This window comes from Myxine glutinosa, chromosome 1, assembly GCF_964187855.1.
Source record: "Myxine glutinosa chromosome 1, kmMyxGlut1.1, whole genome shotgun sequence".
Lineage (NCBI taxonomy): Eukaryota > Metazoa > Chordata > Myxini > Myxiniformes > Myxinidae > Myxine > Myxine glutinosa.
The window spans coordinates 416,820,595-416,835,966 of NC_136261.1; the positions used below are offsets into that span (position 1 = coordinate 416,820,595).

The 15,372-nt window shown below is 43.2% G+C and overlaps 1 protein-coding gene across 1 annotated transcript; it reads right to left on the reverse strand.

Moving 5' to 3' along the window:
- Positions 1–1,502: 1,502 nt before the first annotated feature.
- On the reverse strand, positions 1,503–13,713 carry LOC144889862 (uncharacterized). The gene is made up of 2 exons (XM_078771067.1): positions 13,287–13,713; positions 1,503–3,155 (listed from the first exon to the last, which is right to left on the reverse strand). Exons 1-2 carry the CDS (start codon positions 13,705–13,707, stop codon positions 2,092–2,094), a joined length of 1,485 nt encoding a protein of 494 aa, XP_078627193.1. The 5' UTR covers positions 13,708–13,713; the 3' UTR covers positions 1,503–2,091.
- Positions 13,714–15,372: the final 1,659 nt, after the last annotated feature.

The window sequence follows — 15,372 nt, forward strand, 5'->3', positions numbered from 1 at the left end:
GAAATATTTTTTTCCTAAATAATGTCATTGATGGTACATACCCCTGTGAAGTTCTCATGGTCGAAACATGAGTCAGACATGTATGAACATGTTTCAAACATGTTTCAAGCATTGTCAAACATGTTTCGACCATGATGATTTCACACTCACAGGCGCAAGTGCATGCAAAAGGTCATGAACCACAAAATGGCTTCGTACAATAGTGCATGTACTTTTTCCACCTAGGTTGCTATTGGATTGTTCTCATTTAGCCAAATTTGGTGAAAAACGCCATATTTCAATTGAAGTGTGTATGAGTTTCTAGATGGAATTGAGCGAAGATATTTGGTGGGTGAATGTTTTAGACCATTTCTAACAATAATCCAGTAGAGCATCAAAATCGGAGAGATCGATGTTTTTTGGACCACCCTAACCTTCACTCTTTCATTCCTCATTTTTCTCGCCTCTGGAACAAACTCCCTCACTCTCTTCAATCCAACTCCTCCCTCCAGGTCTTTAAAACAGCTGTTCATCACAATCTCTTATCTTCACCCATCCAAAACCTTCATCTTTTCCATCCCATTAATTCACCGCAAATCCACATCTTTCAATCCCCAACTTCCTTCCTGAAATTCCTTGTCGTGTCAGTTTGTTTTGTACCATGTACCCCTTCCCTCCCCCAGCCTTCTCCCTTCGAACAGATCTCCCGATGTCCCTGTTCGCTACTGTTGTGCTTGTGTGCTTCCCCCTCTCTTCCCATCTTGTCTCCCCCTCCCTTTATTGTTTTATGTGTCCGTTTATGTGTTTTGTGTTTTATGTGCCAATATGTGTTTGATGTGATAGCCTCAATGATGTATATGAAAAAAAAAAAAACAACAACAACCCAAGAACAGAAAATGTCCAGAGGATCCAAAACACCCTGAAGACTCAAAAGACCCCAAAGGCCCAAAACACCCTGAAGACCCCAAATACCCTTAAAGATCTAGAGGAACCAAAAGACTCTTCAGACCCAAAAGCCCCTGAAGACACCAAAGACCCCAAATACCTAAAAGACATTGAAGACCCAAAAGACCCCAAACACCCCGAAGACCCAAAACACCTTGAAGACCACATACAACAACAACAACAACAACAACAGGCATTTTAAGGCCATTTTCCCTGCTGGAGCGGAGTTTAGCTGTCTGTAAAACTCTCCCCTTAAAGACCATGAAGACCCAAAAGACCCTGAAGACCCAAAATACCCTTAAAGGCCCAGAGGATCCAAAAGACCCTGAAGACCCAAATGGTGCCGAAAACCTAAAAGACACCAAAGACCCAAAACACCCCAAAGACCCAAAAGCCCCTGAAGACCTCAAAAACACCCAAAAGACCCTTAAAGACCCGGAAGACCCTGAAGACCCAAAAGACACCGAAATGGGCAAAGATGCCTATCCCTCTGAAAGGACATGTGGTTGAGAAAAGTTCTGAGGAGCATGGATGTGCTGAGCCACGCCAGTATTCACAATAACACAGACAGTGCATTTGTGCTTTTCGGATCTCTCTTTATTGAGAAACCCTTCAAAAATTCAAGTTTCATGAAAAACATAGGCAGGAGTCTTCTTTTGACAAACAATTTTACATCAAGGGTGTTCTCCCCATATCACACATGGCAATGAAACATGGACTACAGAAAAGATCGAGTATAAGATTATGTTCAACCTGCCATGGAAAGATGCCATCTGAGCAAAACCAAAAAGGGACTAGAAAAACAACTAAATCAGATGGAAAACAAAATTCCTATATACTAGACACAATCAAAAAAGAGAACAAACAAGCAATAATAAAAAAAAAAGAGGAAGTTCTCCCAGAACTCAAAATTTCCACCTCATTTTCCAGTAAATCATTATTCATGAACCAGTTCGTGAAAATTCATTCTCATAACTTTGTTCCAAGGGCCCGTTTTAGAATCCTCACGAAACCTCTGACAGCCTCCACCTGTCATTTGTTTGTCGTGATATTCCCCAGAATGCTTTTTAAGTACTGTTAGGGTTTTCTTGATCATCCGGATTTCCTGTTGCTCCGACTTTCAGTGATATAATTTCAGGTTTCTACAATTTCGAAATTCTCTTCACTTCATTGTTCATATCCTGGTATTTCACATTTCAGCTCTCCGATATGGATCCTCATATGCGTTTTCAAACTGATGTTATGTGAGAAAGCTTTGTAACATATCGAGCATTTGTAAGGTCGCTCTCCTGTGTGGATCCTCATATGTCTTTTCAAATTGCAGCTATGAGAGAAACCTTTATCACATATCGAGCATTTGAAAGGTCGTCCTCCTGTATGGATCTTTATATGTGATTTCAAATTGCTGCTTTGAGAAAAACCTTTATCACATATCGAGCATTTGTAAGGTTGCTCTCCTGTATGGACCCTCATATGTAATTTCAAAGTGCCGCTTTGAGAGAAACCTTTCTCACATATCGAGCATTTGCAACGTCGCTCTGCTGTATGGATCATCATATGTGATTTCAAACTGCTGTTTTGAGAGAAACCTTTATCACATATCGAGCATTTGTAAGGTTGCTCTCCTGTATGGATCCTCATATGTAATTTCAAATTGCTGCTTTGAGAGAAACCTTTATCACATATCGAGCATTTGTAAGGTTGCTCTCCTGTATGGATCCTCATATGTAATTTCAAAGTGCTGCTTTGAGAGAAACCTTTATCACATATCGAGCATTTGTAAGGTCGCTCTCCTGTATGGATCCTCATATGTGATTTCAAACGGCTGTTTTGAGAGAAACCTTTGTCACATATCGAGCATTTGTGAGGTTGCTCTCCTGTATGGATCCTCATATGCAATTTCAAAGTTCTTTTTCTCAAGAAACCTTCATCACAGACAGAGCACTTGTGGGGGCCTTTTCCAGTGTGGATTCTCATGTGTATTTTGATGTTACTCGTTGAAGCAAAATCCATTCTGCACACATTACACTGATGATGTATTCGTCTTTCGAAAACCTTTTTGTGTTTGTTTAATTTAATTTTAATCTTGGTGTTGTGAGGCCCAGACATGCACTTGTGTTTTATAGGAACTGAGTCTAGATGTCGTGATGACATTTGACATTTTGAATTTTCTGTGACAGATGAATCGTTGTTGTGTTGTTTGCCTTCCACATGTACAGCATGGACATCACCTGTGTACAAATTAGCGTCAGTCGTTTGCAGGGAAATGGAATTGAGAACCATCTTAAGAGTTCATAGAACATGTTACGTCATGGAATGTACACTTCAGTAAAAATATAAACATCGAGGCAATACCCCTGGGCACTCATCTGGTAGAATAAAGCAGTACACTACACTGACCAAAGGTATTTTAAACTGTATCATGGCATTTTTAACTAATTTCAATGGATGCTTGAAGACACGGCAGCATGTACAATCATACTCATGTAATCTGAAGATTTTATACAAACAAACAAAAAATACTATTCTTGGGGTCAACTTCCCCCCGCCCCCTTAAACTACCTTAGATTCCAATTTTTTTTTTTAATGCCGTGAACAAACTTTGGTACAGCACAGGTGGTAAGGGTTGTGGTAATGTTTCATTGAAATTGTGTGTGTAGTTTCAGTGAAGAAAGCATATATCTATTTTGGGGGGTCAAACCTGGACCCACTTTGATCCCTTGTAGACCCTTCGACACCGACTTTTTTTTTTCAATGCCGTGAACAAACTTTAGTCACAATATAACAAATATCATTGGTGCCAAGTTTGGTCACAATCCCATCAGCTGTTTCGGAGAAGAAGTTGCAAGTGTTTATGGAGTGACGGATGGATTGACGACGCGCCACCACTTAAGCCCCCCGGAACCTCGTTTCAGGTGAGCTCATAATGAAGATAAATATTGTTAAAAAGAAAACTTCCAGATGTTAAGCGCAATTGAAGCAGTCTTCTACATCACCCTTGTACACTACCCTATTTAACATGCCCAAGTCCTGCTAAACTATAGGTTATTGGAAGTAACAAGAAGGCAATTTGTGTTCAACAGTGATCACGTATTTAAATCAATTTACATAAAATAAAGATTGTTAAATTCATTTTAAAAAAATTCTGGAATTTACTGGCATTTCACACTGTCGATTACATCACTTTATCCAACACGTTACATTAGTTATTTGTGCCTATTTTGTTTCCTTTATGATGTCATTATAAACAGTATTTTTCCTGTTTGGAATGATTTTCAGTTTTGTTTAACTCCCAAGCAGCAGACAGAGTGAAAATATTGTTGCAGACTCGGGGTTTTGGGTTTGGGTTTGGGGTTTGGGGTTTGGGGTGCTTCACGAGTGGAACTTCTCGGACTCTCCCCGACCTCTGGACCTGCAGGTCGCCAAGCCGTGGATAGCTTCGCGGCCCGACGAGATGTTAAGCAACTACTGACACCGATTGGGACCGTCAAACCTGCCAACACAATTGATCTCGACAGGCGATCCTACCATGGCATGAACAGGCAGGCAGCTTCTCCTCAAGTGCCCAACACATTCAAACAGCAGCGATTGCTATGGCGTTCTCGATTTTAAGCCGCATCCGTACTAAATATTAGATCCTATGTAATTGCCCCTCTGTGTGAAAGATCAAGGGCACATCCGTAACCTGCCATTTAATTTAAATGTTCGCACTGACATTCGGCGGATTTCTTACAGGGAACCCAGACGTGTTCTCCACATCAACTCCTCATGCTGCAGAACCCCCACAGACGTCACACACATACTCGCCGCCCCGAAACCTTCACCACATCCACTCACACAACCTGGTACATCCGGTACATCCCCACATCACCTCACGGACCAGCGCACACAACTTACACACATCGGCCATCTCACGATCTCTCGCACACCATTTATTCACACAATTCACTCCACAGTCAATCTCACTCTGTGACAGTGTACACACTACTTTACATGTGAGCTTCCCGCAGAGGTCCCACAGCTGAATTTGCCATTTGTGCCGCGCACACTCAACCACACACCATTCCTTTGGAATGTTTTTTTCAATCATCCACATATGGGCGTTTCACCGGAACGACCGTCAACACACAGTGACAGCAGTGCCTTGAAATGTGACCTCCCTTAGACCTGTACGGATTACAAACCTGTTCTTTTTAATCTCCCTCGCACAGGACCAGAAATCCAACATTTAAAATATTTCCCGCTCAGCAACCTCACCCCTCCCTTTAGACAAGATAACGGTTACCCGGGTCTGAGTCGGTGCATGACCCGAACTCTCGCTTGCTCATGTACTCCAATCTGCATGCTCGCGGCACACACTCTGTTACACTGATGCTCGGCACACCAATGAACCCCTGGTTTTTTACTCCACCAAAGTTCAGCACACACCCTTTCACACCATTAATTCACTCCAGCTCACACAGCCTCACCTCATCATGGTCCGTTTTGATCGCTCATATCCCCTCCATCTGCACCTGCCATGTGTTATCCCAATCTTTACACGTTATTTCGATACTTTCTCTGATCTCCTCCTTAACATTCTTTGCCCTCTCGCTTGTCTCTAATCATTCTTCTTTCCTTTTTTTTTTTCTTTCTTTTTTTGTATACTGAATCGAGGCTCGTGAAAGAGCTAACTACTTCACAAACAAATCAACCAGACAAACAAAATATATAAAAAGAGGGAGCGGAAGACAAGATGGGGAGAGAAGGGGAAGCACACAAATACAACATTTGAGAGCAGGGAGATGTGTGGGAGGGAGAGGGCTTGGGGGGAGGAGGCGTGGGAAAGGGGGGGGGGAGTGGGTGGGAGAAGTATAAAACACAAGGACACCAAGGACTTTGTCTGTTTCATTTCATTTTTAACTCACCTGGAACGAAGTTCATGGGCGCTTATGCGATGGCGCGTTGTCAGTCCGTCAGTCCGTCCGTAAACACTTGCAACTTCTCCGAAACTGCTGAAGGGATTGTGACCAAACTTGGCACAAATTATATTTGTTATGTTGTGAATAACGTTTGTACATGGCACAATAAAATGAAAAAATATTTTTTTAAAAATTAATAGATTGGGTTTGAGGGGGTTTAATGGGGTCAAAGAGGATCCAGGTTTGACCCCCTAAAATAGGAATTTGCTTTTTCCTCTGAAACTACACAAACTATTTCGATGAGACTTGACCATAACCTTCATCCCCCATGATGTACCGAAGTTTCTTCATGGCACTAAGAAAATCGAAGTCTAAGGTGGACGACGGGGGTCAAAGTTGGTCCAGGTTGAACCCCCCAAAATTGGTATTTGCTTTCTTTTCAGAAACTACACACACAATTTCAATGAAACTTCACTCCAACCTTCACCACAACCTTCAACACCCGTGATGTACCAATGTTTGTTCAAGGCATTAGAAAAGTTGGCGTCTGAGGAGGTATATGGGGTGAGGAGAGGGGGGAGTTTCCCCCCAAAATAGGTATTTCTTTTGTTTGTTGTTCAAAGTCTTATGATTATGTTAATATGATTCAACATGCTGCCCTGAATTCTTGCAACCATTGAAATTGGTTTAAAATACTTTGAGTCAGTGCAGTTTACTGTTTATTCTGCCAGGTGAGCACCAGGTGTATTTCCCCTATGTTTAAAAATCACTTATCTTTATTATTTCCCACTTTTCCCCCTTAGGTTATTGTTCTAAAATTACTTTCGTGTCTTCCATTCTTTCTTTCATTTTCGTTCTTTTGGCTCTGTCGTTAATCCCATTTCTTCTATGTTAGGTCATCATGGCCCATTTTACATTATTTCTTTCTTGCCCTTCTGAGCTGCCCTGAGATCTTGTATTTCTTCTGATTTACTCGTTCAGTTCTTTTTTCCCCTCAGCAAGTCCTTCTTTCCCTGTTTAAGTCCATTCACCTCTTCTTTTATCCCATTTATCTCCTCCATCATTTTAGCCTCACCTGCCCCCATCTCGTTCCAGACACCATCCACATGCTCACTTACCTTTCCACATACTGCCCCGAGCGTTGCGGCTATCTCATTGCCCATAGCCATCACATCAGCCTTCATCTATGCCTGCCCCAGATGCATATCATGCCTTATGCCACAGCCAGCCACCTTGTCCCTCCTCCATTTTCATCTTCATTTGTGCCATTAGTTGACTAATCAACAACATCATCTGGTCACTGCCGGACTGGGGCGACCCACTATTTCATGCCATTAGCGCTGCCTTTTCCAGGGGCTGGTGAGGGGGGGAGTTTAGAGGGAGGAGGAGAGGGTTGGGTCCTCGATCACTGTCGGCACCTTCACTGCAGCCCCTCCTGGTCCTTCTCCCACAATGTTACATTGATATGCAGCTTCCTGGGCCATTATCTCCTCCATATCCTCCTCAAGTTAGCCCACCAGGTGCTGCTCACCTTGGCTTGACATAGCTGAATAATTATTTGAAGTACAATTTCACCCTACACTCCTTACAATTGTTGGGGCACCACTGATAGCACCCCAGATTCGTTTCTCACTCCTGACATCAATTGTTACAGAAGCAGGGTTTTCGCTCTTTCACAAACATGTTTCCTTTGTGGTGCCAAATAGTTTGGCTTTGCCAATTGGGGTACGTACTCTCAATGCACATCCACATATATTTTTATGACATATCGCCTGCAACAAAGACGTTCAGGCTACTCGAGGTGGGGCCTACACAAGGAAAAGTACAGATATTCGACATTAGACAGAAAGAAGGATTCTATTGACATTCCTCTTGAATCGAGGTAGCTTGATATAGAGGGGAGAGCAGGATGCAGGGAAGCTGTTCCAGAGTCATGCCTTGTGGGGAAAAAGAAAAAGATTTTTTCCTTTTATGTATACAGGATCGAGGCTCGTGAAAGACCAAACATTTATCACACAAAAAAATCAAACAGACACACAAAATATAAAATAAGGGAAGTGGTAGACAAGATGGGGATAGAAGGGGAAGCACACAAACACAACATTTGAGAGCAGGGACATCGAGAGATCTGTGTGAGGGAGAGGGCTTGGAGGCAGGAGGCGTGGAAAGGGGGGGGGGGTGGAGCGGGAGAAGTATAAAACACAAAGACACTGCAAGGACTTCCAGGACAGAAGTTGGTATTTCAATAAAGTGGATATGGGGTGAAATTAGCAGGGGTAGAAAAGATCAAGGTTTTGGATGGGGGAAGATAAGACATGTTGGTGAACAGATGTTTCAAAGACCTGGAGGGAGGAGTGGGATTGAAGGGAGTGTGGGAGTTTGTTCCAGAGGCAGAAGAAAAAGGAATGAAGGAGTGAAGGTGAGCAGAGTGTCTTGATTTTGGCAGTTTAACCATGAGAGGGTTGCAGGCAGATCTTGTGCGACCTGTAGGAATATTTGTGGGACAAAGCCCAGAGAGAGCTGGGGGAGCAAGGCCGGAGAGGAGTCGGTGGAAGACAGAAATACGAACAACCTGCCTGCGTTGAAAGTGAAAGGCCCTCGGAGTAAGCTTCATCATGGGAGATTCCAATGATTCTGAAAGCTTTGGTTTCAGCAGCGTGAAGACGAGCTAGGTGTGAGGCAGGAGCACCGGCCCAGAGGGGAGGACAGTATTCCATTGAGTGGCGGATGAAAGCCTTGTATGTGGTGAGGAGCTCAGGTGTGCCAAGGAAGGACTTCGCACGACGGAGGATGCCCAGTCGGCGACTGGCTTTGGAAGCCAGATTGGAAATGTGGTTTTCCCAGGAAAGATCATGGCAGATAGTGAGACACAAAAGCTTGAGTGACAGAACTTCTTGGAGAGGATTGTTCAGAAAGTAGATGGGAGGGTTGCCAGTCGATCTTTTTGGAGAGACATAGTAAGAGTGTGAGATTTGTCAGGATTGAAAGACATGCTCCACCTGTTTGACCAGTCTGTGATTTTGTCCAGGTCTGCAGAGAGTGAGGAGGCTGCAGATTGCTGATCTGTGGGATGAGGAATGGAGCAGCAGACAGTGAAGTCATCAGCAAAGAGGTAGAGAGGATTTTCAAGAGAGTCAGAGAGATCATTGATGAAGACAAGAAAAAGCACAGGGCCCAGAACACTGCCTTGGGGAACTCCAGCCTGAAAAGGAAGGGGATATGAGAGAAACCCATTCAGGGACACACGTTGACTATGACCAAAGAGGAAGTCTGCAAGCCATGCATGGAGATTTCCATGGATACCATAGGAGGCAAGTTTGGTGAGCAGAGCGGGGTGCCAGACCGTATCGAAGGCACGTGTTATGTCAAGGAAGATAGCTCTAATTTCCTGTTTGGCATGGAGGACCTCCATCCAGAATGCCTTATGGTCTTACTCCTTGGGACAGACATAGTGTAAGGATGGGAGGAAACTGCCAGATGTATTGAGCAACTGAAAGAATGTTCCGGTGGAACAACATGATGGACCCTCAGAACACATTCCATGGGAATATCTGTAGCAACAGAGTGGCAAATTGAGAGAGGTTCCAGGGATGATGCAACTCCTGTCCCACCAGAATGGCAACACACTGCTAGATTCTATCAAGAAGAGAAAAGTGACAGGCCAGCTCACCAGCCCAAATATGGCAATGATACTCCATGACAGGATGTGCAGTGGCCTAGTATAGATGGAGCATAGCAGCTTGAGAAAGGTAACGCCGAGCACAAAACAAGCAGCCAAGGTGATGCGATGTGCTTTTAGCTCTACCAGAGATGTACTTTTCACTGCTGAGGTTTGAGCTGATATCCAATCCAAGCAGACAGATAACAGGGAGGTTCTGCAAAAATGAAGAATCCATAGACAGCGTCAGAAAACAAGGTGATCTTGAACTAGAAACAGATAATAAGTGGGTCATTTTTGGTTGAGAGTAACAAACCAGTCTTTGCCCCAGTTCATCTAACTCTCTCAGTCCTGATTGAGAGTGGTACTCATATGGTCAGGGGAAGAGGTGTCGAGGGGAGGGTACTGCCTCGGGGCCCGAGCTTCTCCTGTAATTTTTTTTTAAACATTACAGTGAAACCAAACACCTCACCAGCTCATCCTCGTTTCCTCATCGTTACATTAAAACTCAGAAACTAATTTTGCTTTTTCTTGCCAGAAACAAAACAACATTTGCCGCTGTTAATAGTACAGTTTCAAACTTAACAGAAAATGGTTATTAACCAGAAATGTGCATTACAAAGAAATGCGTTTGTATCCTCTTTGTCCAAAAATTAATTGTCTTCTCAAGTTTTTTTTTTACCAATCTGAGGGACAAATAGTGTTTAATAGTCGAGGGTGCAAATTGACTCGATCGGTCCAAACGTCATGCTATCTCCGATATTTTCGATCAAACGGCAAAATAAAAGTGACCATTTGTTTTTTAAAAGTTTTTTCTTTTTCATTCAAGAAAGTTCCTTAAAAAAATTATAAAAGAGAAAAAGAGTGGGGGTGGGGGCCCCGAGGTTATTTGCCTCGGGGCCCGTGCTGGCTCTTGATGCCACTGGTCAAGGGTAGGATGAAAAAAGGTTCCTGAGTGGGTAGTATACAGTGTTGAGTCATCTGCCTAAAGCCATAAATGCTTAATTGAGAAATAATACAATCAGGCAGATCATTGATATATAACATGAACAATGTTGGACCCAAAACAGACAGACCCCTGAGGACTCACATTCGTTTTATGGAAAGCTGATTACTGTCCCTCATGTACCACAGATGTTTGATGATTTGCAAGGAAGTCAGAGATTGTTTCAAGCAATTTTCTAGAAATGCCATGTGATTGTAGCCTTGGAGATGTCGAGAGCAGGAACCCTGGTTTCTCCACGATGATCCAAAGTCCCATTCACATGTTCAATGATTAGGGAAAGAACACCACCAGTCGACCTTGACTGTCTAAAGCCACAATGAACATCAGTTTGGAGGTTGTGGGTTTCCAGATGAGTCATGAGTTGTTCCATCAAGGATTCAAAGACTTTGCTGATAATGGGTTGAAGGCTAACAGGCCGATAGTTAGAAGAATCTGATTACTCACCGGAACCTTTAAAGACAGGGAGTGCAGAAGCCTGCTTCCAGCTAAGTGGAAACACAGACTTTGACATGCACAAGCAATGCAGTTTTGCGGGAACAGAAGACAGTTCAAGTGAACACATCTTCAAAGCAATTGTAGGGATTCTATCTGGTGCAGTAGATTTTCAATTGTCAGGCCTTTGAATAATCTTAGCAACTTTCATGGGTGTGCTGATGATAGTGGAAAGCCTGGTGTCAAGACAGGAAGGACAAACAGGCAATGTTTGTCTGTGGTCTTCAAGTGTGGAGTTTGCAGCAAAATGCTCAGCAAAGAGGTTGACTTTATCATTAGGAGAAGTAAGTACTTCAGGGCAATTGAAGAGGACAGGAATCGATGGTCGATTACGGTTGAGAATGCCATTAGCAATTCTCCAAAAATCTCGAGAACCGAGCTGTTTATTTGAGATATAATTACAAACAGATTCTTTATACTGTCGCTTAGCATTCTCCATTACTCGTCTGCAGTGGTTGCTCGCAACGTGATACAAACGATGTGCCTCACTCAAGGCAACACAGTGATACTGTTTGAAAAAGTGATTGCGATGGACGAGAGCAGCAGAACAAGCTGGAGTGAACCATGGCTGAGAGTGTTGTTTCACTTGGTAGGTCCAAGAAGGTAGAAAGCGGTCCATACCAACACGGATCCACTCAGTAACTTCCTTGGCAGCTTCATATGGGTTGTGACAAAGGATTGAGTTCCAGTGAACATCGGCAAGAAAAGAACGCAAACCATCCCAGTCAGCCTTGCTATATTGAAAGACAGTTCAATGGACATGGTGAACAACAGTTGATGGTGAAGAATAAGAAACCTGAACTTCGATGGCGACATGATCAGAATTTCCAAGAGGATGGAGAATATTTTATTTTATTTTTTGTATGCAAAGGCGATGCCCGTGTAAGAGCTAACACACAAGACACAAAAACATAAACAAAGACACGTAAAACATAAAATAAAGGGAGCAGGAGACAAGAGGGGGAGAGAGAGGGAAGCACACAAGCAACAGCAGAGCAGGGACATCGGGAGATCTGTGGAAGAGAGAGGGCTTGGGGAGGCGAGTGGAGGGAGTGGGGGGGATTTGCGGGAGGTATAAAACAAATGGACACGACTTGGACTTTCATGAAAGAAGTCAGAATTTGGAAAAGGTGGATTTGGGGTGACTTAACAGGGGTAGAAAAGATCAAGGCGTTCCCCAATGATGATTGCATTTTCAAGGTTACATGAATTTTTTTTTTTAATGTGCCTCTAATTACATTTTTTGCTATTCTACATTTTCCTATTCCATTTTTGGTAATGTACCCAGGGGGCGGGGTCAAAATGATACTGCTCTTGCACCTTGTTGCCATGTGGTGATCATAACAACCAAGTATGTGAATTTTTACACAACCGTTCAGGAGACAACAGGATGGACAGACAGACGGATGGACAGAGCTGATTGCAATATGACTACGATGAAGTGTTTTCATACTTTTTCAAAAAACGTGGGACAACAAGGATAAGCCTTCCATGGCTGAAGAGGTAAACTATTTCCTGCATGCAGATAACTTAAATGCACCGTTAAACATGGAACACAGAGGTAATAAATACAATCCGCCCCCCCCCCCCCCCCCCACACACAAAAAAAATAGGAGAAAAATACTGCGATTTTTTAAAATGCTGTGAAGAAATTTTGTACATCAGAGGTGATGAAGGTTGTGGTCAAGTTTCATCAAAATCGTCAGGGCAGTTTCAGATAATAGAGCAAATAACCATTTTAGGATATCATGCCTACTCCCTAGCCCTGTCCCCCTCTCCCTCCCGCACACCCACTTAAACTCCTACTTTTTAATGCCATGTACAAACTTGAATTCAAACACACAAAATATAATTTTAGCCAAGTTTGGTCACAATCCCATCAGCAGTTTCGGAGAAGAGAGCAAATAACCATTTTAGGATATCATGCCTACTCCTGAGCCCTGTCCCCCTCTCCCTCCCGCACACCCACTTAAACTCCTACTTTTTAATGCCATGTACAAACTTGAATTCAAACACACAAAATATAATTTTAGCCAAGTTTGGTCACAATCCCATCAGCAGTTTCGGAGAAGAAGCTGCCAGTGTTTATGGACGAACTAACGACGACCCATCCCATAAGCTCCCCAGAAATATGTTCCAGGTGAGCTGAAATGTACCTTGTACCCTACATCAAAAAATTCATTAAAATGAGACAATATCAAACTGCACCAAAAGGGCTTACGCAAGTTAAAAGTATACAAAAAAAAACAATGGGAGAAGATCAAGATATTTGTTAACATGCTGTTGTATTAAAAAAGTCACATACCAGACGTGATTCTTGATGCTTCATCCTGAGAGCGGAGGCTGCAGACATCACTGAACCCGATTCCAGAGAAATCAGGAATGTTGCCCCGGTGCACATTTTGGGATCTGAAAATCTTTTCACAGAAACTGGAAAGTTCCCGAATAACATTCTCCAAGTTGATGAAAATACTTCCCAACAGAGAAGAACCTGCAATCTGGACATCTTTTGGCTTCGAAAAAGAATTCATAAGTTTACAGAAGTCAGCATACATTGCAAATTGTAATTTTTCTTTGGCGAGAGCGAGGAGCTCGGTCCGCAATGGATCCGACTCAGTGCAAGCTCGAATAACCTTCTGATCCTCAATTCCAAGCTTATCAATCACTGCTTGGGCTGTTTCTGCTCTCAGGCCCCGGGACTTGAGCCATTCCAAGAAGCTCTCCATTTCACCGATGACCTGCCAAAGATACAATGCCTGTGTTAACAAATGAAAAGTTATACATGTTATTTTCCTTACTCTGTTTCGAATTTTTGTGAGTTATTTCCATTGACAATCCAATAAATTATTATCCAATAAATGCAGGCTTTTGCATACAGTTTGTTCACCGCTGTGTCCCATTTTGTAAGTTTTCTTGTCAATCATGATCTAATGAATGTGAGTTTTTATATACAGAGACAAAAATAAACCCAGAGTAAACTGGAGGAGACCATTCGGCCCATTATGCTGTGCCACATCAACACCAGACCAAGTTTATCCACCAAAACGATGCAATTTCATTTGGGGAATGAGGAGAGGAATGTGGATGAGACGATGTGGCACGACCAGTGATATCCCAAGCGCATCAAATAAAAATGGAGAAATACATTTATTATAATTATTTTAAGAAAAAAAAGGAAAATTTTTGTGTATTTTCAAGTGTGGGTGGTGGGCTTTTTTCAAGGCTTCCTGAGGCTCGTTTGCACGACGTGCTTGAGGCCTCCTTTCCTGCTTCCAGAGGCTCGTTTGCACGACGTGCTTGAGGCCTCCTTTCCTGCTTCCTGAGGATCGTTTGCACGACGTGCTTGAGGACTCCGAATGCTTCTGCTCACTGAGGATCTCACCTTCGAAAGTGTTGCGTTTACATTCTGTACGCCTGGCCATCTTAGCTACTTAACTTGCAGTGTAAACGAACCTTTTCTTTGTTATCAATGGTGATTTCAAGCTTGTGGAGGAGCTTGTATGTGTAATGTATTTGAGAGGACGACTCGGCCATCCTTGTGCTTTTACATGAATTGACTTGAACCGGTGTGTACGGTGTGTACCCTGGTTAGAATAGGTACACCGTATCCATGCGTGTCGGGACCCTGCATATCCCTGCATGTCGTAAGAGGCGACTAAGAGGGTTGGCGTCAGGAAGGGCATCCGGCCATAAAAACATTGCCTCAAAAAGAGAACCATGACAATTACAACTACATTTGGGCAGGGTACAGCCCGAAGTGGAGATCAGTTTCTGAGGTTTGGGACATGGAATGTAGGGACAATGACAGGGAGATCAGGAGAAGTGGTGGAAGTATTGATCAGAAGAAGAGTGGACATATATTGTGTGCAAGAGACAAGATGGAAGGGAAGTGGTGTGAGAATGGTGAAGGGTAGGCAGGGACAGAAATACAAGTCTGTGTGGCAAGGGTGCCCGGAGGGCGTGAATGGTGTTGGTGTCCTGTTTTCTGAGGAGTTTGTAGACAGTGTGGTGAGTGTGACTAGAGTGAGTGATAGGTTGATGATGGTGAAAATGATGATTGGAAAGCTCTTGGTGAACGTCATCTCGGAATATGCTCCGCAGGTTGGTCGGAGCGATGAAGAGAAGGACAAGTTCTGGTGTGCGATAGAGAAGCTGATGGAAAACGTGAAAGATGAGGAAGTTGTTGTGGTAGGAGGAGACCGAAATGGACATGTGGGAAGGAGTATGGACGGTTTTGAGGGAGTTCATGGGGGTTACGGATATGGTGTGAGAAATGGAGATGGTGAAAGGATTTTGGAGTTTGCTGATGGAGCTGATTTGTTGATTCGTAAAACTCAGTTCCAGAAAGGGGATAATAAGCTTGTTACATACACGTCAGGTGGGTCGACGAC

Excerpts from the sequence above, each read along its gene's own strand:
- LOC144889862 (XM_078771067.1), bottom strand. The coding sequence starts at position 13,707 with ATGGAGAGCTTCTTGGAATGGCTCAAGTCCCGGGGCCTGAGAGCAGAA. Across the intron at positions 3,156-13,286 it reads AGCATCAAGAATCACGTCTG|GTGATGTCCATGCTGTACAT; the intron begins GTATGTGACTTT and ends ATTTGTACACAG.